At 38.2% G+C, this 24456-nt stretch overlaps 1 protein-coding gene across 1 annotated transcript in view; it reads left to right on the top strand.

The window, feature by feature from the left end:
• LOC136828055 (titin-like) overlaps positions 1-24456 on the top strand; it is an 85637-nt gene that overhangs the window by 50813 nt on the left and 10368 nt on the right. Inside the window, exons 2-4 of the mRNA XM_067085751.1 lie at positions 21530-21591; positions 21940-22847; positions 23990-24061. Of these exons, the coding sequence (XP_066941852.1) occupies positions 21555-21591; positions 21940-22847; positions 23990-24061 (1017 nt within the window). The 5' untranslated portion in view covers positions 21530-21554. The remainder of the gene's footprint in view (positions 1-21529; positions 21592-21939; positions 22848-23989; positions 24062-24456) is intronic.

Genomic DNA, 24456 nt, shown 5'->3' with positions numbered 1-24456 from the left:
CGATTAAATGACGCTCATCTCGCCCGTCACGGCACAGCTGGGCGGAGGATAAAAAATTGGCGCGAATAAAATGGCGCGAAAACATATGTTGATACGTTCGAACTTCCGACAAAGAATGATTTTAGGCTTCTACAGGATTCATTATGACGTCGAGTGAAGGTATGGTCAATTTACTTTCCCTGTCTGTTAAAACGCGCCAGATGGACCACTGCGGAGCTGGAAGGGGGAGGAGTTTTGGGGAAATGGAGAGCGAGAAGGCAGCGAGAGAGAAATGGGGAGAAGCGTTCCCTCCGATCCAGACCTCCTGAGAACTTCAGTGTTTTCCATATCAGTGCAAAGAACGGACCAATCCCTCCCTATCGTACTAGGCGCCGAGGTGCCTCCTGACCGCCAGCGCGGAGTGTTCGAAAAGATTATCTAGTCTAAAAAAAAGGAAACCGTCATTCCTTCAGGACATTTGCTCTTAAAGCCTATCTATTCTTTACTGAAAAGAATTGCTCTCCCCTATACAGGCTACGGAGGAACTTTTATAACTTTATCAGAAAAAGTGTTGGAAACGAATTTTTACGTCTGCAATGAACGGAGCTGACATTACTGCTTGCTGCGATATGTGAACATTTCTCAAACACCTTGGGCGGTTTACTATGTTAAAGGTATTTCAATCAGATTTTTTTATTATTGAAAAGTAACCAAATGGAATTAGATAACCAAATAGTGATAGAATAATGGTTACTGTGTCTAAGAAATATCAGAATAGATGTCGGTCGAGATTATCTTTTGTGCAGTGGTCGAAATATCTGTAAAATATGGAAGCTTCACATCAGTATATATTGATATGCACACACACGTGTACAAGTGTATGTGTGTGTGTGTGAGAGAGAGAGAGAGAGAGAGAGAGAGAGAGCGAGCGCATACCTATGAATGTAATTGTAGCCTTAAGTTATAACGTGCACAACAACGCCACTCGTCAATTAACACTATATATATATATATATATATATATATATATATATATATATATATATATATAAATATATATATATATATATATATATATATATATATATATATATATATATATATATATATATATATATATATATATATATATATATATATATATATGGGTGTGTGTGTTGTCATGGAGCTAGGTATGAGGGTTGAGGAGAAGCTACAATACAGTGTTCCGACAACTTTGAATTTTATTATTATTATATTGTCGTCGTTGTTGTTGTTGTTGTTGTCGTTCGTGTATTGATATGTTATAAGCCAAGAAGGCCAGTTGCCGTTATCTTGCTGTGCCGTCTTCCAGAATATTTCCAGGTGGAAAAAAAGTGAAAATTTCGGCAGGAGAAATATAGCACAGTTCTGATGAATACAACAGATAAACATTGAGTACAATTCTCTAATTAAGAGGTTTGTTGCATTTCTAAGAGATATTGCGTTTATGAAGAACGTTAATTTTGGCACATCTTTCTCATTTTATTTACTTCCTTGGCTTTTGGGCCACGTGGAGATTAATGCCTCTTACACGAGTCCGCCGAAACTGTTGCGAATTTCAGTAATGCTTGTTTTGTTGTATGGTGCTGAAGGGGTAGAGTAGAATATAATAGAATATAGAATTTAGACCAAAGGCCAAGCGCCGGGACCTATAAGGTCTTTCAGCGCTGAAAGGGAATTTGAGAAGAAGGTTTGAAAGGCGTAACAGGGGGAAAACCTCGCCGTTGCACTATTAAACAATTGTTAAGGGAGGGTGGAAAGTCAGATGGAAGAAAGAGAATATGAACGAAGGCAGAGTAAAATGAATGAAAGAGGTTGCAGCCAGGGGCCGAAGGGACGCTGCAAAGAATTTCAAGCAAGCCTACAGTACACTATGTGAGGTGTACTAACGGCACTACCCCCGTTCGGACCTATTGCCACTCACTAAGCCCCTCTCCACAACAGTCCATTTTGCCCAGTCCCATTTCAGTCGTGACTTGGATCTTGAATACGCTCTGTTGCACGCTCCCTAGGGAGACTTGACGTGACTGCACGTGAGATTCTGGAAGTGATTTATGATTAACCATTCGTAAATGAGTCCAAGATATTTCCTGGGTTGAGGCTGTTTAAATCTGCCTAATGTAATTTCAGAATGAAAGGAGTTTTCTTTTCCTGTTGTCCTTTTATGCGACAAAATCCAGACTGACATACTTATAACCCACTTGATGTAACTCATTGACGGAATACACGGCATTTTGATAATTTGAAATCAGATACCTTATCAGAATTCACTTACCCAATATATATTTCGTGGGTTCTACACTATGTTCGTTACTGGTGTGTGTGTGTGTGTGTGTCTCTGTGTGTGCATTCCTTCGCTTAGTTTTCTCTTAACATTCAGGAAGACTGACACAGCTCCTCCCCCAACCCCGTCTCCGCTCTTTCGTCAATCTACTTTCCTGTCAGTCTTTACAAATAAGAATTAAAAATTAAAAGTATCTTTTATCCTTTTCCTGACTGTTCTCTATCGTCGAGCAGTGTCCCTTTCAATGTGCTAATCTTGTCATCCTTAACAAGACGAACTTACTGGCAATGAACTTCACCTCAACCGTATTTGTACTGTCTTTTGCATGCCTGGGTTCACTTTACAGAAAGTATATAATATTACACGATTATTGTAAGTAGTAGAATGTAAAGTAACATACAAATTCCATGGTTTTATGCACATTACGCGTTATTACACCTTTCTCCCCTTCCTACGGATTACTCTGGCTGTTAAAATATCACCGAAGAGATCAGGAGGTAATGATGAAATAGTAGTTTCAACAAAAGCACCAGGTTTTGTTTGCAATAAGAAAAGCAAGAAGTGGTTACCTACCTTCCAAGTTCAATCACAGTAATGCCACACAAACTTATACATGTACGGCTTCGGAATTTTCTCTCACCTTTCCTTTTTCAGTGATTTTTACAGTTTTCCTTCCTTTGGGTAGCGTGTATTGCTTTAATTGGGAGCAAACACCCCTCTTTTGCCTTTTCACTTCCTATCAATAGATCTATCAGGTCTGGGCAACTTAAGGGCTTTAGAGTGTTTAAGAAAACAAATATCTTAAATTTTTCGATAATTGTGCTTCTTGGTCTTCTGTAGGTGCCAAATACTTTCTATCTAACATACACACACAAATACATATACATACATATGTATATATATATATATATGCATACATAAATATATGTATATTTTGTGTGCGTGCGTATGTGTGTACAATATATACAGTAGAATGCATTGCTTATTTATGTACATGAATGTATAATTATAATTTATATATAAGTTATTATATCAATATATTTACATCACAATTTGCAGATGTATGTACGTAAATGTGCAGCGCATCATATATATATATATATATATATATATATATATATATATATATATATATATATATATATATATATATATATATATATATATATGTTATGTAAATGTAAAATTCATGTTTTCATGTATGTAATTGTGATTTATATATTCATATATAACATATTTATTCAGATAAGCACATCAAGATAAACAAAAAACAAAAGAAAATCTTGTTAAAAAAAAAAAAAGCGATCAGTCGTCCTTCGTAGACGTAATCTTGAACAAACAATGTCTAAGAAAAGAAAACGAACCAAAAAAATGACGGTAAGATAAAAACGCAAGTGATATTATTAAAAGAATTATGGAGAAAATAACAAAATCGGATCAATGTCACGGTTAAGATAAACCAAAATAATAATGGTCCAATTGGATGACTTTGCAAGGCACAGAAAGTGAAAATTCCCTGTCGTAACACCAATAAATGTTATGTATCAAAAGATAATGTACAGAGCGATATTTGTAGTTACAATGAGGTAGAAAAACGCCAAAGTCATTATACTAAAGATAGCTCCGTAAGGGGGTAGTTCCGTCAGGTTCTTCGGCAGCGTCCCTTCGGCTCGTAGCTGCAACCCCTTTGATTCATTTTACTGTACCTCCGTTCTTATTCCCTTTCTTCCATCTGACTTTCCACCCCTCTAACAATTGTTTCATAGTGCAACTGCGAGTTTTCCTGCGGTTACACCTTTCAAACCTCCTCACTGTCAATTTCCCTTTCAGCACTGAATGACCTCATAGGTCCCAGCGCTTGGTCTTTGGCCTAAATTGTATATTCCATTGTATTCTCTTACTAAAGATACAGCGTAAGGCCGCGATGGAGAGCTTTATTTATAATTGTAAATCCCAAGGAGGGGAGAGTTAGTGAAAAGTGTGACGGTGTCATCAAATTCACGCTTATTGCGCACAGTTTGACGTGTCTTTTGTTTTCACACTCCCCACGAGAATGCGATAATCATAAAAGGTCTTGGCGATGTGAGGGAACGTCTTTGGACGGAAATTATCGTGATTATAGGAATATTCTTGGGTAAAAGGTGGAAATTTTGAGAGAAAATTACAATACGTCACATCATAAGAACGAAAATGAAGGAATAAAAATGGTGTTTAAGCCGTGTATTTTGAATACCTTGATAGCAAAACCTGCAGTTATCTGAGGAATGTGATATGGTTATTAGATATTTATTCTGAGATAAAAAAAAATATTAATCCAGACGATGATATGACAGTTCTGCAGGGAGGAAATGGCAGTCACTCGGAGGTCAAGACTATTTACTGAATAATGTAAGTCGAATTTGGAAGGCCGATTGAATGACATGAAGAAAAGTTGGATGAGTGAAAGGGAAATCTCGTTAAATCATTCAGGTAATTTGAGAAGGAAATTGGCATTCGGTATTTGTCATTTTAAATCTCTTGGTGTCTTCGTTGGAAGAATGGGGCCAACAGTAATCTCATATTGATTACAAGGTTATGTTACAGAAATCGAATTAGGTATTTGTACGAAACCACCACACGCACACACACATATATATATATATATATATACATATATACTATATAATATATATATATATATATATATATATATGTGTGTATATATATATATATATACAGTATATATACTATATCTATATATATATATATATATATATATATTTATATATATGTATATATATATATATATATATATATATATATATATATATATATATATATATATATATATATATATTAACTTTATGCCACAATTATCTGTGCATTAATACAATTACTAACCAGGACCTCTCATTGAAACTGGATGGTATCTAGCGGAGATATTTACTCAATAAAAATTACAAGCTTTCCAGGACTAATAAAGAAAGCATTAAGGAACAATAAGGTAATAAATGGGACAGTGGATAAATAACGGAAAATGAACGGAACCAGGAATGGAACCAAAAAATAACGGGAACAATGGATGAATAACAAGGACAGTGGAGAACAATAATTGAGCAGGACAATAAATGGGACGACAATTAAAGGGACATTGACAAAAAATAAAAGACAATGAAAGGGACAGTGAATGAATGACAAGAAAGTAAATTAATGAAAAGACAGTTAATAGGAAAATGAATGAATGAAAAACAGCAAACAGGAAAGTGAATAAATATCAAGACAGTGAGCACGACAATGAACGGAACAATGAATGAATAACAGACAGTGAAAGTCACTATAAATGAATGATATCAATGAATAAATAACAGACTGAAAGTCACTATAAATGAATAATATCAATGAATGGATAACAGTGAAAATCACTATAAATGAATGATATCAATGAATGGATAACAGATAGTGAAAGTCACTACAAATGAACAATATCAATGAATGAATAACAGACAGTGAAAACCACAATCAATGAATAATATCAACGAGGGGGTAACAGACAGTGAAAGTCACTATAAATGAATAATATCAATGAATGGATAACAGACAGTGAAAGTCACTATAAATGAATAATATGACAGTGATTAAAAAGCAAGGCATTGAATTGGGCCATGATTGAATGACTGGCACAGAACAATAAATGGATAAGAAGGCAGTGAAAGAATAACGGTGTAATGCAGCGGTTCTTAACCCTTTTCAGTGCCCGTTCCCATTGATATCTCAGAAAATGTTCTCGTACCCCCATCCAATATAAATACAATACAATCACACGAAAAGGATTAGTGATACAAACCTTGCTGACGAATTATTAGATATATTCAGATACTGAACAAAGGTACTTTTTTATTTCAAATGAAAAGTTCAATTAGTAGGATACAATGAATGAACATTAGAACAGTAATAATGAGTAATGCTACATAGTGCACACCGACACATTTTCAGTAGCTCTTTACAGCACGTACTTTTAAAAAGTAATTGAGACAGTTACAGTAAGAAAAATTAGGAAAATATATGTTTTACTTTCTCATGGTAAATATTCAGTACCATTGCACAAGCTATCACGTCTCGCACACCCCGGTTTAAGGTTTTCGTACCCCTTGTGAGTATAGGTACGAGGTTAAGAACCACTGTTAAACGAAAGACTCTGTGATTGAAATACGAGACAGTGAAATATTAACACTAACTAAATTAGAATATTATTGTTCAAAATGAGCAGGCATGCTTGAGGACCAAACAATCAACGCCATTAAATTCCTACCTACTCGTGTTTCATGTTCACACAGCACTGACTGGAGATGGCATAAGATATGGAATGGAATGTGGGAGTTTAGACCAAAGGCCAACCACTGGGACCCTTGAGGTCATTCAGCGCTGGAATGAGACTGGTAAGGTTTTTGAAGGGTGTAACAGGAGGGGAAAACCTGCCAGTTGCATTATGAAATAATCTTTAGGAGAGAGGTGGATAGCTAGATGGAAGAAAGAGAATATGAATGGAGGTACAGTAAAAGGAACGAGTGGATTAAGCTGAGGCCGAAGGACGCTGCAAAAGAACATCAGTAAGGCCTACAGTGCACCGCGTGGTGTGCTGCTGACAGCCTTCCACCCCTACGGGAGGGAGAGATGGCGTAGAGAGTATTCTGAAGAAAATTAACTGTGAGCAAGAGTAATGTTTTGAGGGTAAATGAAAACCAGAGGAATAAAATGCTCACATGTGAAAAAACGTAAATGGATACCTAAGGATATAATAATAATAATAATAATAATAATAATAATAATAATAATAAAATCACACAGATGAATACAGTTTGGACTTTAGGGCAATACTGCTTTCGCTATTTCGGCCGAAATAAACTAATGATAATAATGATAATAATAGTAATAATAATAATAATAATAATAATCTCATGGTCATATGAGTCACTAACATGGCGATGAAAATCCACATTTATGTGAGTAAATATACTTTGAAAAATATACATATGAATATATTAAATACATATTTACACTACCATGACTGGATTTCTTTCCACAACAATAACAATAATAAAATAAGATAGATTTTCTTGTACTGAGACTTTACTCGATTAGAATAATAATAATAATAATAACAATAATAATAATAATAATAATTCTAATAATGTAATAATACTTCTATTGTACTGAGACTTTTTGGGCCTCGTGACAAAAGTTCCGCTCTGGATACGCCTAATAAAATCCAACCTATATAGATATTGCGGCGATCGTTAAGATTTCTAATCCTCGTTAATTGCCATATGACAGTCCACAAGAAATACCTTCGAGGTTATTGCGTCATATGTGCGCAGTGATTGTTATATTTATATATGTATATGCATATATATACATATATATATATATATATATATATATATATATATATATTATATATCTATATATATATACAAATGCATATGTATATATAAATATATTATGTATGTATATATATATATTTATTTATATATTAACTATATCTATATGATGTTAGTATTTATTATATATGTATATATGTATGCATATACATTATATATATATATATATAATATATAATATATATATATATATATATATATATATATATATATAATCAAATAATCAATACAGTGTGAAACAGAAATATATTTCTGACTCACATCAGGATCGAACCCAGATCTTCCAATTGAAAAACGATACCGCTGCCAACCAAGCCACACAAGTCATAAAAGTTGGGACCTGATTACCACTTTACCTAAGGCTTTACCTGCGCAGGCTAACTGCTAGCATACCAGCGTGGTTTCGGTCCTGATGTGAGTCAGAAATTTATTTCTGTTCCACATGTGATTGTTTGCTGATTATTCCTATCATATTCACTCAGAAAGGATAATTCGAATGGAATGCTGTCAACTGGTTCACTGCTGAGTCGGGAAGTTGGAGAAAAACACGCTGGTATGCATATATGTTTGTATACTGTATCTAAAACCGGGATTCATTGAAGACATGCCATTTGCTCACGCACCGAACTCCAAAGTCTCCAGGAACAATCTCCGAGATGCTTCAGATCGTCTTGAAGCCTTCAGAGAGAGCAAGTGTCATATTTGAAAAGCTGGGTAAGGGAAAGCAAAGAGTATGGTGAAGGGACTTGGCTACCAACACAGATCATTTAAAAGAAGATGAAAAAGCTAAAATAGAACTACTTGAAGAGAACTGCTTCAAGGCAAAGAAATGACAATTCAGAAGACGAGAAAACAACAAGAAGAAATTTCCTCCTCAGGATGGGTCCAAAAGCTCCCTACACCAAGCCCCTCCTCTTACGACAAGGTGAGGTCTAAAGCCCCAAGGCTAATGTCTTTGAGGCAGCTGAAGGTCCACCCAGAGGCTGCTTCCTTGGAGGAAAGCAGGTATCCCTGCCAGGACTGGGAAAGCGGGCCTGGAGGAGGGCCCAAAAACTTCAAGGATGAGGCCCAAAAGCCCTCAAAGTTCACCAATCTGTTGAGGGCACGCCTTGAAATGAAGGGACCGACAGGGCTGCTTCCTCGAGGGAAGGCAGGTATCACACCACCGGCTGGCTGAAGCAGGCTGAGAAAGGCAGAAACTCAGGATGAGGCTAAAGCCGTCAGGCTCGCAGTCTCTAGGAGGACGGCAGCCTTGAAGGAAGGTCAACCAGGGCTGCTTCCTTGGAGGGCAATTTTCCCTGCCAGGCTGGGGAAGCAGGCCTGGAGAGGCCCAGAAACTTCAGAATGAGGCCCAAAAGCCGTCAAGGCTCACCAGTCTCTTGAGGGGCAGCCTTGAAGGGTCCGGCAGAGGCTGCTTCCCTCAGAGGAAGGTAGGCATCCTGCCAGGCTTGGGAAGCAGACCTGGAGAGGGACCCAAAACTTCAGATGGGCCCAAAAGCCCTCAAACTCGCCAGTCTCTTGAGGGCAGCCTTGAAGGGAAGGTCTGACCCAGAGGCTGCTTCCTTGGAGGAAGGCAGGTATCCTGCCAGGCTGAGGAAGCAGGCCTGGAAGACCCTAGAACTCAGGATGAGGCCCAAAGACGTCAAGGCTCGCCAGTCTCTTTGGGCAGCCCAGCAGGAGAGGAGTGGAAAACAGAGGATGCTTCCTCAGAGGAAGGCAGGTATCCTGCCAAGCTGGGGAAGTAGACCTGGAGAGGGCCAAAAAACTTCAAGGATAAAGCCCAAAAGCTGCCAAGGCTGACCAGTCCCTTGAGGGCAGCCTTGCAGGGAAGGGTCCGACCCAGAGGCTGCTTCTTCAGAGGAAGGTAGGTATCCTGCCAGGCTGGGAAGCAGGCCTGGAGAGGGCCCAAAAACTTCAGGATGGGGCTGGCCTCAAAGCTCGAGCGGTCCCTTGAGGGCCTTGAAGGAAGGTCCGACCCAGTGGCTGCTTCCTCAGAGGAAGGCAGTCTCCTGTCAGGCAGGGGAAGCGGACCTGGGCAGGGCAAAAGCTGAGATGAGGCCCAAAGCTGCCAAGACTCGCCAGTCTCTTGAGGCAGCCTTGAAGGGAAAGGTCCCCCGACCACAGCTGCTTCCTTGGAGGAAGGCAGGTATCTACCAGGCTGAAACAGGCCTGGAGAGGGACCAAGAACTTCAAGGAGTGGCCCAAAAGCCCTCAAGGCTCACCTGTCTCTTGAGGCAACCTTGAAGGAAGAGTCTGACCCAGAGGATGCTTCCTTGGAGTAAGGCAGATATCCTGCCAGGTTGGGGAAGTGGGCCTGGAGAGGGCCCAAAACCTTCAAGGATGAGGCCCTAAAGCTGCCAAGGCTCGCCAGAGGGTAGCCTTAAAGGGGAAGGAGATTGACAGAGGCTGCTTCCTTGGAGGGAAGGCCAGAAATCTGCCAGGCTTGGGAAGGCCTGGAGAGACCCTAAAACTCAATGCTGAGCAAAGGGAGGCACAAAGGCGGGCCACAGAAATTGCCAAACAACGAGACCAGAGATTGTCTGTGGGCAGACAAAGAGAAGCACAAAGGCGAGCTGTTGAAACTGAGGCAGTTCGGAACCTAAGACTTCAAGCTGCATGAGAAAATGATGCACAAAGATGTGCAGGTGAGAATCTACAGCAACTTGAAGTAAGGCTACGAGGCGCGTGACAGCGTGATCAAGCGGGACGACAAGCACAAGCACAAAATGTCATGTATCGTGCAGCTGTTGATGCCACTGAAAATGCAATGCCTGCGAGACAGGAATGAGTTTTGAATGAATTTTCCCACTCACAAATCTCAGTCTCAACACAAAAGGACTAGCAAATGCAAGTGATAGCGATATATATATATATGTATATATATATATATATATATATATATATATATATATATATATATATATATATTATTATATGTATGTATATATATTATATATATATATATATATATATATATATATATATATATGTGTGTGTATATATATATAATTTTCGTTAAAAGCAATTGCTTTAGTGGCATCAATATGTTTTTTCTGATTCTCATTCGTCAATTTCTGGTAAAAAAAACGCAGACTTTCTTCTTCCATTTATTGATTTAGTATAATCTTACATGTTAGTTTGAAAATACATAAAATAAGTTACAAGAATAAATAATATTTTATAGCATATGTAAAGGTACAAATAAACAAATGTCTGCTTATACATAAATGTGTATAACATTAAGTTTGAGTGTATGTGTGCGTCCAAATGGTCTACGCTAATTACGGCTGGAGGTTCGAGTTGGGCGGGGCCTCAGCGACTTGACCAAGCATGTCACTTGGACTTCGCTGGGCGCTCTCGTGTCCTCCAAGGGTACATCGCACCTTGGAGGAGGACACGAGGCGCCAACGAAGCTAAGTAACATGCTTGGTCAAGTCACTGAAGGCCGCAACACAGACCTCCAGCCGTAATTAGCGTAGACCATTTGGACGCACACATACACTCAAACTAATATTATACACAATTATGTATAAGCAGATATTGTTTATTATACTTTACATAACAGTATAAAATATTATTTATTCTTGTAACTATTTTACATATTCAAGTAACATGTAGATTATACTAAATTTTAAACACACTGTTAAAGGAAACACTAGCATGGTATTATATTTTGAATATTTATTTAACCACACGTTTTTACTTTCACTTTTATTATCATACATGTTCTTTTGTACTGTAAAACAACGCCTTGAAATGGTTAGCTGTTAATCCCTTGACCGACCAGTACCCAGACACTCAGGACAATCTCCCACACAATGATATGAAGGTCGAAGGCCGCATTGTAAATCGTGGTCACGGCTTGATAATGCCATAAAGGCCCGAAACAGCTGTCGTGACAAAAAATCAATAAATGGAAAGAGGGGAAGTCTGCGTATTTTTACCAGAATTGACGAACGGAATCGGAAAAAACTCCGTCGGTGTGAAGATACCTCAAAAAACTTATTGATGCACCAAGCAATTAATTGGCTTTTAACGAAAATTTGTATAAGAGAAAAAACTATGCCCTAAGGGTATATATACTTATTAACCTTGATTTCTCAGAGAAGTGTCATGGGTAGTCAATTAGAATTTACATAAATATAAGTGAGGATGTGTTTACTTAAAAGTTTAATCGATACTTATAAGTATAATTACTTAATGCAAAACCGTTTGAACTTTTTTAATATGGCACATATATACAGTGTATATATATACATATATATATATATATATATATATATATATATATATATATATAATAATTGTATATATATAATTATATATATATATACATATATATATATATATATATATATACACATATATATATATATATATATATATATATATATATATATATTACATACATACACATATAAACCATTCATACACATATATATGCGTGTGTGTGTGTGTGTGTTATGTGCTAATGTAAACTTTATATGTGTGTATGTGTAAATATATATAATTATATATATACAATTATTTATATATATATATATGTATATATATATATATATAAATAATTGTATATATATATATATATATATATCACACACATATATATATATATATATATATATATATATATATATATATATATATGCCACATTAAAGTTCAAACATGTTTTGTGTGTATGTAAATATTATATAAATATACTATGCTGACTAATATATATATATTTATATATATATATATATATATATACTGTATATATATATCACATTAAGCCAGGTTTTGCTGTCGTATACCCCATAAAGTATCGATTAGGCTAGACCGTGGTAATTGGCGTTTTCTGTTTTTTACTTGCTTTACAAAATTTAATTTAATTTAAATTTTGTCAGCTTGGTTGTAACTAAACTGTGATTGACCTTTGAAGACTACACGACTTGAATTACCTAACGCAGGATAGTTTCTAAGCCGGCATTCGCAGCAGGCCCGCCCCCCAACCTCCATAGCTAATACGGCAAAATTGTAGCAGTAAACACCTCTAGGGTACGTTATGTTATTATTTAGGTGTTTATGGTTGCAATTTTGCCGTGGCTAGCTATGGAAGTGAAGGCTTGCCTGAATGCTCTTGGCAAAATTGTACCAGTAAAGCACCTCTAAGCAATTTTGGGTGTTTACAAAATTTTGCCGTAGTCCATGGAGGTGCGCTGATGATGTGGCTGGGCCACCTGCGAAGCAAATCAAATCGCTTGAGTCTTCAAGGTCAATACAACGGTTACAGCCGGCAAACAAATGTGTAAATTCTTGTAAGCATGAAAATAACATAATCAATTGCTATAGTCTAGCTCACCGCGGACAGCCAGCCTTCAAAATACAAACTTTTAATAAACATCCTCACATATTTATGTATTCTAATTGGCTCACATGACGCTCTCTCTGATGGGTTAATAAGTGAAATAAAGTAGTTTTATTCAGGATTTATGCACTATCAGTTATTATAAGTTCAGCATCATATTATAAGTTCACCATCATCAGTACGATCCAGTTTTGATCTTAGGCTTCCTGAAAGACAATCCCCATGCGCTCCAGTTCACCGATGACCCTCATCACATCGGAAGACGCTCCTATTAATCTCACGACATCCGATTGCGAGTTCCTTGGAGGCAATTCGAACTTCACTCGATGTTTTTTCCAGAGATGGCGGATCGTTCGTCCGCCCCTGCCAACGATCATGCCGCGGAATCCCTCTTGTACGAGTATCTCGTACGCTCCATTCGATTTCGTGCGATTACCAGAAGAGTCTTCCTTCCTCGCACGGGAAAGCTAGCGTCGGGATTCCTTGTTCTTCTTCGCGCGGGGCTGCGGACGTCGGTGTTTTTCAGTCTACCTCCTTCGGGAGAGTTTGTCGTCCTTCCTCGCTCAGGAGAGCTAACGTCGGAATCCCTCGTCCTCCCTCGGCCGGAAAAGCTAACTCTGCGATTCCTTGTTCTTCCTCGCTCTTCCTTAATTGCCAGCCCTCCTCCCTCGGGAAAGCTGGAGTCGGAATTTTCCAGCTTCTTCCTCCCTCGGGAGAGCTAGAATCGGATTTTCCCAGCCTTCCTCCTTCGGGAGAGCTAACGTCAGTAATTATCGGCCATCCTCCTTCGGGAGGACCAACTTCGGGACAAGTCGACCTTCCTCTCATGGAAGAGGAGTCGTCACAGCCAATTTCCGTCGACGCAAAGACTTCGTCGTCCTGAGTGCGAGCCTCTTCAGCCATCTGCCTTTCTTCAATTTCCATCTCTTCGACCTGGTCTTCCTCCTCGGACCTTGACCCGGCCGAGTTCTCGTTCTCTGGCCAGCAACTGCTGAGCGAAAAACTCGAGATTTTCCTGCATCTGTCTCGCCTCCATTTCTGTCTGGTGTCGCTGATGCTGGACGGCCAGTGACGCTCTTTCAATTTCGGCGTTTTTCGTGACCAGCTCTTGGACTGCTCGCTTGAAAACGTTTTCTCGCTCTTCGTGAGTTTTATTTCTAATGTTGAGACCCTCCACTACCGCCCTCAGGTCATCGTTTTGCGCCTGCAAAATACTAATTGTTTTCTCAGCGGCGGAGAGTTCCTTCCGAAGGTCAGCATTTTCTCTCCTCAGGGAGTTGACGACGAACACCGAATTCTGTTTTAAATTATCGTCGGGCCTACACTGGCGAGGTTTTTCTCTCATTCGGTAGAATTCGTTCTCGCTCTTCAGCTCGGAGATTTGACGTCTCAGGCCACCAACCAGGTCGTCCTGGCTGGACCTCTCCCGGGAGGAAAGTCTTGAACTGAAGCTTTCCAGGAAACCAGATCGAGGGAACTTGAACGACGCTTTTTGCTTCTTTTTCTTCTTATCGGAAGACGAATTCCTCTGTCCGTCCTGTCTCGAAAAAACGGTTCCTTTATCCTCGGTGGGATCGACGCCATTCTTGTTCGGGTTGAAAAAGCGAAGTAGACTATGAAGATTCATTTCTAAGCCGAGCTAAAAGAGAGATGCATTTATTAGGCACTCAGTCAGAATTTTTATTTATCTTTCCAGAAGAAAATTTGATTTTTTTAGAACTAAAAATCCGTTAATGTCCATATACAAACTTTGATATATATATATATATATATATATATATATATATATATATATATATATATATATATATATATATATATATATTAATATATATATATATGTAATCTTTGATATATATATTAATTAATTAATTTAAATCATGTAAACTAAAAAAGGTCTCACTTGATTAAACTTTGTGCAAAGGTACAACTGAAGCCCGTTTCCCCTTCACCTTAGAGGGGATGGTGCCGTCAGTGCACCTCAAGTGGTACACTGTAGGCATTGCATAGAGATCTTTTGCAGTGTCCTTCGGCTAGCTGCAACCTCTTTCATTCCTTTTACTGTACCTCCGCTCATATTCTTTTTCTTGTCTGACTTTCCACCCTCTCTTAACAATTGTTTCTTAGTGCAACTGCGAGGTTTTCCTCCTGTTACACCTTTCAAACATCCTTACTGTCAATTTCCCTTTCAGCACAGAATGACCTTATAGGTCCCGGCGCTTGGCCTTTGGTCTAAATTCTATATTCTATTATATTCTACTCTTACCCCCTTCAACGCCATACGACAAGAGCACCATGCCGGGCTCTCTTGGTGAGGTGTTAAATGGTTAAGAGGCCTGGTTTGGACCTCTGGTCTTATCCAGCCAGGTGGGTGAGACTTTTTATCTATATAATTTTAACTGATGTATTAAAGTTTTACAGTAAACACCGATATCAATGTGCATTTTCTTTCATTAGAGTCTGTAATGAAAGCACTGTTAATCTATCTATCTATCTATATATATATATATATATAAATATATATATATATATATACATACATATATATATATATATATATATATATATATATGTATAATAATATATATATATATATATATATATATATATATATATATATATTTGTACTTTTGTTTGTTTTGTGTATTAATATACTTGACAATTGTATTCTTAATGTGGACCTTTCTTCGTGCTTCATACAGACAAATTTTAAAAATTTCAGTGTATGATAGAGTCCCTAATATAAGCATTTATATGTATATATATATATATGTATATAATGTAAATTTATGAATAATGTATGTATATACACACACACATATATATATATATATATATATATGTATATATATATATATATATATATATATATATATATATATATATATATATATACTGTAGGCTTTATCATGAAACTAGCCTCATTAACACCCTTTCCTGGTTTCATTGTTTTTCAACATTAAGGTTAGTCAGTCAGTTACTTCAATGGCTCTCATAATGAAAAATTCTAATTACATCTTATTACCTTGTCCACGTTACAAAAGGGTGCAGATGTTTCGTGTTCCTTTACTACCTCGAGAAGAACTCTCTCCTCTCTCCCCCTTCTCTCTCTCTCTCTCTCTCTCTCTCTCTCTCTCTCTCTGTCTTTGAATTGTCATTTTTACTTTTCATTTCTTTTGGTAAAAATGTATTAAACGTCATAATTGTTTCTCTTACGTTCATCTATTTATTTTCTGCTATTTATTGATTTTTTATTAATTAATTTATTTATGTATTTATGTAGATTTTCCAAGCACCCAGCCTTTTTCTAATCCATAGTCCCCTCAATTGTCAACATTCTAACACTGTTTTTGAAATTCTCATCTATGATTTTTTTTCTTTCATGTTTATTATTCCTTCATTGCACTTTCTCGGTGTGAAATGCAATACTTGGCCTTTTACTTTCTGATGGACCTTTCCACAGGCTTTGAGGATAAAGTGTTCCACCAAAATTGTCTTCTAAACTTTCTTTCTTTTTTTTTTTTTTTTTTTACTTCGTAAACGGCCCCTATAAATGTCAGCTTTTGATTATTCAAAATTTCCAGCGCATGGGTTTTTTTATTGGTAATTTTTTTCTGTGCCCATTTGCAGGCTACGATGCGCCATTATTTCCTCTTTCTCATTTTCTGGGTATAAGGCATCTTTTATAGATATTTTCTACTAGTAAGACTGCGGTGTTTATCGTAAAAAAACAGAATTAGGCTACTTTGCTCACTAAAACTCTAAGTAACAGAATTTCCTTTCATATTTACACACCAGTCTTACCATTTTAAAGAAACTTTCATCTTTTTTGGGGTGCCAGTATTCTATTCTGTTTGTATAAAGTTGTTGACAAGCAATGGATCCTCCACTTCTGTTTAACGTTGCATTCGTAAAACATCAATCAGAATTCTGTCTCATCAAAAAACTGCCGTAGGTGGGTAGTGTCGTCAGTGCACTTCTCGTGGTGCACTGTAAGCATTACCTGTAATTATAGTGATGTTTGCTGCGTCCCTTAGGCTTCTAGTTGCATCCACTTTTTAGCCCTTTACTTGACCTCCATTCCCGCTTCCTGTCTTCGGTCTTGCTGTCCAACTTCTCTGAGTATTACTTCTTATCGCAAATGTAGGCTTTTCTCCCAATTCTACGGTTAGATCCTTGTGCTTATCTCCTTTATGTTATTGATATCTTAATCTTGCTATGTCAGTCACTCTAACTCCCTCTTTTCACTATCTTGACCGCTGAATGACCGCAAGTGTTCCTATGCCTGGCTTGACGGCTTAAATTTCATAAAAAAAAAGTATATCTTAATTTAACTAGACCACTGAGCTGATTAACAGCTCTCCTAGAACTGACCCGAAGGATTAGTTATTTTACGTGGCTAAGAACCAATTGGTTACCTAGCAACAGGACCTACAACTGTTGTGAATCGACATTATGGCGAGAAGTAATTTCTATCACCAGAAATAAATTCTCTTATTCTTCATTGGCCGGTCGGAGACTCGAACTCGCGGCCAACAGAGTGGTAGCTGAGAACGGAACCCGCTCGCCCAACGAAGAACTTTAAATTTCATAAAATCAGATTAAAAGCTTCCAGCTACTATCTGGCTATTAATATAGGATCTCCTTCTCTCTTCCTACACGAACCTATGCCTTATCTCTTGTCTCCTTTATGGAATGGAATGGAATATAGAGTTTAGGCCAAAGGCCAAGCACTTGGACCTATGAGGTCTTTCAGCGCTGAAAGGGAAATTGATAGTAAGAAGGCTTGACAGGTGTAACAGGAGGAAAACCTCGCAGTTGCACTAAGAAACAATTGTTAGGAGAGGATGGATAGCAAGATAGACAAAAGATTGTGTGAATGGATGTACAGTAAAAGGAATGAAAGGGGTTGCAGCTAAGTGCCGAAGGGACGTTGCAAAGAACTCTAGGAATGCCTACAGAGCACTGAGGGCGCTGTCCCCTACGGGGCTCTCATTTGTGTACCTTTCCGAATGTCGAACAACGCACCAATAAAACTGTTCCGCCCTAAAAACGCTTCCGGCAATTGTCTCGGCGAATTTGGGATCATCGGCGTTCCCTTGGGACTGAATTGAATTTAAGAATTTATGCCAAAGGCCAAACACTGGGACCTATGTGGTCATTCAACGCTGAAACGGAAATTGACAGTAAAGGGTTTGAAAGGTGTAACAGGAGGAAAACCTCGCAGTTGCACTATGTATCCGTTGTTAGGAGAGGGTGGAAAGTAAGATGGGAGAGAGAATATGAAAGGAGGTACAGTAAAAGGAACGAAAGGGGTTTAAGCTAGGGGCCGAAGGGACGCTGCAAACAACCTTAAAATAATGTCTAAAATGCACCGCATGAGTTGCACTGACGGCAGTAACCCTCTACGGGGACCTTGAGACTTGAATCAGTCGCTTTCGTGTTAGGAATTTGGGTGATTTTCCATACTTAGACTTCGACTGTTCCCTTATAATATCTTCGAGACGCGTTCCAGTGGCGTGCCTCTTGTAATTTACCGAGTCAATTACCTGGTCCCCTTGGTTATAAATACCGGTCATTTCACTCTCTCTCCTCAGACTGATGACAGTCTTTTTCCTCCCAGTGTATCTGCAACTTTCGCCGTGAAATAGGTTTTTGTTATAAATGTTTTTATTCAGTTTTATTTATTGTCTTCTCTTCTGATCTCTGTCCACTATTCGCGTGTACGTTATTTTGTGGAAACTTCTTTGCGAGCACATTGCCTTTTGGCTAGCTATGTTGATGCTAAATATGAACAACTTTTACTGAAATAAACTTCTCAAAATCTGTCCACGAGGAAACAGATTCTGATTTATTCTAATATCCAGATTCAAGGAGAATCTGCCTATTTCTAGCGTGGGTAGTGTAGCACTGATCGGCTCGATGACTTTCTTTCCCGTCACTGTGGAGCTGTAGAGCAATCTTGACCTAAATTCTTCCTTTAGTCCTTTAACCTTCTTTCTTTCAAAGGGCCCAGCTTTCACTTTCTTGTGGGTTAGAGGAGCATCTGCCTATTCTAACGTAGGTGGTTTAGCACTGATCAGTTCGATGACTTTCTTCCCGTCACTATGGAGTAATCTTGAACTAAATTTTCCTTTTAGTACTATAACCTTATTTCTTTCAGAGGGCCGGGCTTTCGCTTTCTTGTGGGTTAGACCTCACTCTTTTTAATCTCCCATTCTTCTGGGCTAAATATGTATAATGAGTTGTCCATACCGACGGAAAACTCATTTAAAGTTAATTCAAATCTCGAAGACTGATCTGGGTGGTGTCTTGCAACTGAAAATTATCAACTAAGTGTCAGAAAGTTTTTTTCCCGTATGGGGGTAGGGCCGTCAGTGCACCTCATGCAGTGCGCTGTAGGCATTACTTTAGATTCTTTGTAGTGTGCCTTCGGCTAGCTGCAACCCCCTTTCGTTCACTTTTACTGCCACCTCCCTTTCATTTTCTCTCTCTCCATCTTACGTTCCTCTCTCCGAAATTGATTCATAGTGCTACTGCGAGGTTTTCCTCCTGTTCGTTCAAACCTATTACTGTCAATTTCTGTTTCAGCGCTGAATGACCTCATAGGTCCCAGTGCTTGGCCTTTGGCCTAAATTCTATATCCAATCAATCATATAATCAATCGTAAAGTTTGTTAATTGTCAGGAAAAGTCGTACTCATATTGAGACTGGAATTAGCATGCAAGTGCTATAAGTTTGATTAGTCAGAATTTGCATTCATATTGAGACTTCAATAACAGTCAAGTGCTAGAAGACTTGTTAGGTATGAATATAGTATGAATATAGTCCTTAGGCCAAAGGCCAAGCGCTGGGACCTTTGAGGTCATTCAGCGCTGTAAGGGAAATTGACAGTAAAAAGGTTTGAAAGGTGTAACAGGAGGAGAATCTCGCAGTTGCATTATGAATCAATTTTTAGGCAAGGGTGGAAAGTAAGATGGAAGAAAGAGAATATGAACGGAGGTACAGTAAAAGGAACGAAAAGGGTTGCAGCTAGGGGCCGAGGGGACGCTGCAAAAACCCTTAAGTAATGTCACCAGACGGCTCTACCCTCCTACTGGGGAAGAATTGTTAGGTGTCAGCAGAAGTTGTGCGTATGTAGAGTTATTTAGCGGCAGAGTGCCATGAAGTTTAACCATTGTTTGGAAAAGTCACATCAATATCTGCAAGTTTTGCACTCAGCTCCTCTGGATTCTAAAATGACTTACGCTGGCATCAACTGCAATTGTGAAAGCTTCCTCCCGTTTCTAAAGTGAGATTTTGTACTTGAATTTTCTACAAATGGTTTTTATTGGAAGACAATTGCGACCGCGAACAATTGAAGAAAATGCCGTCAGTTTTTCTTGATACAGTATTTTCAACTATCAGAAGGATTAACGGTCTTATTTTTTGAGCAACTATGTCATAAAATTACTTGGCTTATCTTCTGAAATTACAGTCGATATTGTGAGGTCATTAACTCGAACTGAACCTTGACTTGAAGTTATATTTTTGTTTCATCAAAAACAAATGCCATTCAATTCTTTTTCTGCTGTTACCGAATGGTATTCAACATGGGCTTCAAGTTTTTAGTTTTCTGTAAATGAAAACTATTGAGATGTCTATTTGTCTGTCCGTCCGCACTTTTTCTGTCCGCCCTCAGATCTTAAAAACTACTGAGGCTAGAGGGCTGCAAATTGGTACGTTGATCATCCACCCGCCAATCATCAAACATACCAAATTGCAGCCCTCTAGCCTGAGTAGTTTTTATTTTAATTTAAGGTTAAAGTTAGCCATGATCATGCGTCTTGGAGCGCAACAACACATGCCACCATTTCCGTCTGAGAGTTTCATGGGCCGTGGCTGAGAGTTTCATACACCATTATATGCAGTACAGAAAATCGATGGCGCCGAAGAAATTTCGCCGCATTTTTTACTTGTTATTTGTTGTATTGAGATTAAAGACCAAAGTTAGTGAATAAGTTCATAAGAATAACATGAGATAATCACTTATTAGTAAAGAGACTCTCATTTTCCATGACACCCTGATGGTAACGAAAAGCATCCTGTTAGCACTCGCGTTTTCCTTTATATTTCAAGGACATATGCAGCAACGTCAACATGAAGTCTATCATGAATATAACTGTGATTTTGACTTTTGGATTATTTCAGTGTTTATTATTTGAAGCTAAATTTTCATCAACTTTGAATGAATTAGTTTGTGGTCCTGCTTAAATTCTTCTTCTTCTTCTTCTTCTTCTTCTTCTTCTTCTTCTTCCTCTTCTTCTAAATTTACAACAACTTTAATTCATTAGTTGATGGTCTTACTTAAATCATCTTGCACACTGTAACAGAGAACTTTACAGATTCTCTTGGCAATAAGGCTCCCGAAAAAATCAAGAGAACGGTTATTGCCGCATTTAAATATTAACTGATATAGTTACAATTTTTTTCTTATTCAGGAGTGACCTCTGGCGGCAGAACGGGATGGCCAGGAAATGGCTTCGTCTCCTCCTTGTGTCAGGTGAGTTGACCTCAAGGAAGAATGATTCTGAGGAGTAGATTCAAAATTAGTAAGTAACTGAGCAGTGTCAATAACGAGATGCTAAACTGACATTTCTCCCTACTATAACCCTTATGGGGAAGACATGGGGAGATGAAAATGAATTGACGAAGTATGAATAAAGATATATACATCATTGAGCCTTGCTTTAGTGTGTCATTCCTGTGAAATAAAGGAAATATGTAATATTGATTTGTTCTTAGTGTTTGTTCAGATAACTGTCACAAGCTCTTCATGATTTATCTGTGGTGGTTATATCTTCGCATGACAATAAATAATAACTAAATATAATTATTATAACTTTTCTAGGGTTAGTGAGCGTGCTTCTCCAAAGCACCTTTTGCAGAGGGGCGGAGGACGATGATACTCTCACACTGGATGCCTGGGTAGCAGCCATGGGCGCTCCTGCCCCAGCGCCCCGTAGATCCAGTTCGTCCCTGTTATCTCACAGAATAGCTCTCCTTGACGGGGAGAAAAGTGCTCCTGAGACCAAAGATGTGGCTAAGAATAAAACTGAGGAACGTAATGAACATGAAACAACCAACAGCCCAGAGGAAAATGCAAGAAACAGTACTAGTGTAGTCCTGACTCAACAGGGTAGCAAGGAAGAGCTAAGTAGTGTAGCTCTGAATAAGGAAGAGCTAAGTAGTGTAGCTCTCAAAAAGGAAGAGCTAAGTAGTACAGCTCTCAACAACGAAGATACGAAGCTGGATAGTACGAAGAGAGCAGATGAGAGTCAAGATGACAAAGCCGGTGATGAAGCAGAGGATATGGCCAGCTCAGCTAGCGAAAAACACGCTACTATACTCTTGATAAATGAAGAAGAGGAACTGCTGCCCTCCCAGAGCAAAAACACAACCAGCCCCAAAGAAACATCAACTGCAGTTTCGTTAATACCAGACAAGATCTCTGGCGTGCACCAGCAGCCATCGAGGCAGGCTTCTGATTACCACAGGAAAGAAGAAGAAGAAGTTACTTCCAGTTCCTCGACATCCGTAGCAACTTCAAGAATGCTCCTGGTTACAGATGGGTCGACATCGCCCTCCAACCTCACCGTGAATGTCGACATGCTAAAATGGCGTCTCACGGACACCAACCTTTTGGACGACATCGCCAACATCATGGGGAACGAAAAGGGCGAGACGAAAGCAAACCCGAACAGAAGTGGGGAGACGAGTGACGATTCTAAACCAAAGTTCACCAAAGCAGCTTCGGAGGTTTGTTTCCTGTTTTGTATTTGGTCTGGAATATTGGCAGTAGTTGGCTATCCTGTAGTATATTACTAACAATAACTTCTTAGTTGCTCTTATGGAAATCTTTAAGACCCATAAGTAAATAAAAGTTCTTACGACTTTATATAAGACAGCTTTGTTTTACTTGTCGACTATGTATATGTATATATATATATATATATATATATATATATATATATATATATATATATATATATATATATATATATATATATATATATATATATATATATTGATGGAGATGGAGTACTCTCAATGATTCTGCCAGATGTGTATCAAAGTTTAATGCCTTACCAGGAAGGGCGGAATATTACTGTTTTTCATGAGCTAAATTCATGAAAGAGGGTACTTGACTATGACAGCCTTAGACTAAACTTGTTTCTAGTTCACATTTTCATAATTTCCCACTTGTGACTCAAAATGACAGCTTGCAGTGCTTGGACTGTGCCGTACAAGCTTGTTCTCTGGTATTGTATATCATTTTCCTGTAACCATTAAGTTTTGCAACAGTTATCCAGTATTGGTGGAAAAGTCAATTGCTCATTTTGCTTAAATATATTCAGCATGCTTGATTTCAGTTTTGAATCATATAGTAAATAAATCGGCCACTTGCTACAAAGCTTGGCTGTAAGATCCTGCAAGATGCCAGAAAACTCACTCCTTCGGCACCGACTCCACTGACAACGCAGTTAGATCAGACTTAGCTTGGGCTGATGAGAAATAGACCCAGTGATTCAGTCATAGGTGACTTGCGCTGTCCACGTATGCTTGCATAAAAGCATGCATTTCTCTTTTCTTTATTTTTCTGAATTCATTCTATGCTTTGTTAGAACATCTCTGTCTTAGATACTTTGAGACTAAAAGATACATGAACAGTTCTTGTCGAAAAGTAGCTATTCTTTTCACACTCACTGTGGACATACTAAAACTGACCTGCTCATATGCACGCAGCGTGACCTTTATTAGTACCTAGGAGGAAAAATAGGAAAGAGAGGCAAAAAATGACTGAGATTCCAAAGTTTCAGCGCCCCTTGCCTGTCTGGAGACGCTTCCTTTCCAGCCCAAAGCTACGCCTGACACTAACCTTCCTCACCTCTGTCCTTTAGGTGGTCGAAACTAGAGTGTTACCCCCTGGTGATTTTGACAATGGTATCAAGAAGCCGCCTAGAATCGAGCAGGTTAGTGTGATCTCTCCTGTAGAGGTTCTTTATAAACTGTTTTCTCTCATTTTTGTAGCTGCATGGCTTATTCAGTTTATGTGGATACGGGTATACATATACATACAGTTGTCCCATGTTAACTGCACAAAGTTGGTTCCATCTCCTACTGCATACACATAAAATCACACATGGTAGGGAACCTCATAGAAATATAAGACTTAATATCAACAGACATATATCATATATCACACAAAATAGAACTCTGTACTGTATGTATATAACTAAAGAAATAAGTTATGGCCAACTCCCACTCTTTCTCAGTCTCTCTCTCAGCATGATTGATTTCAACATTAATCTTTACTATCTACACATAAAATACTATACTTCTTTACTCTACCATACACTGGATTCAT

This window comes from Macrobrachium rosenbergii, chromosome 42 (genome assembly GCF_040412425.1).
Source record: "Macrobrachium rosenbergii isolate ZJJX-2024 chromosome 42, ASM4041242v1, whole genome shotgun sequence".
Taxonomy (NCBI): domain Eukaryota; kingdom Metazoa; phylum Arthropoda; class Malacostraca; order Decapoda; family Palaemonidae; genus Macrobrachium; species Macrobrachium rosenbergii.
The sequence above is the reverse complement of the archived record's forward strand: the minus strand, read 5'-3'. Positions and strand labels throughout refer to the sequence as shown.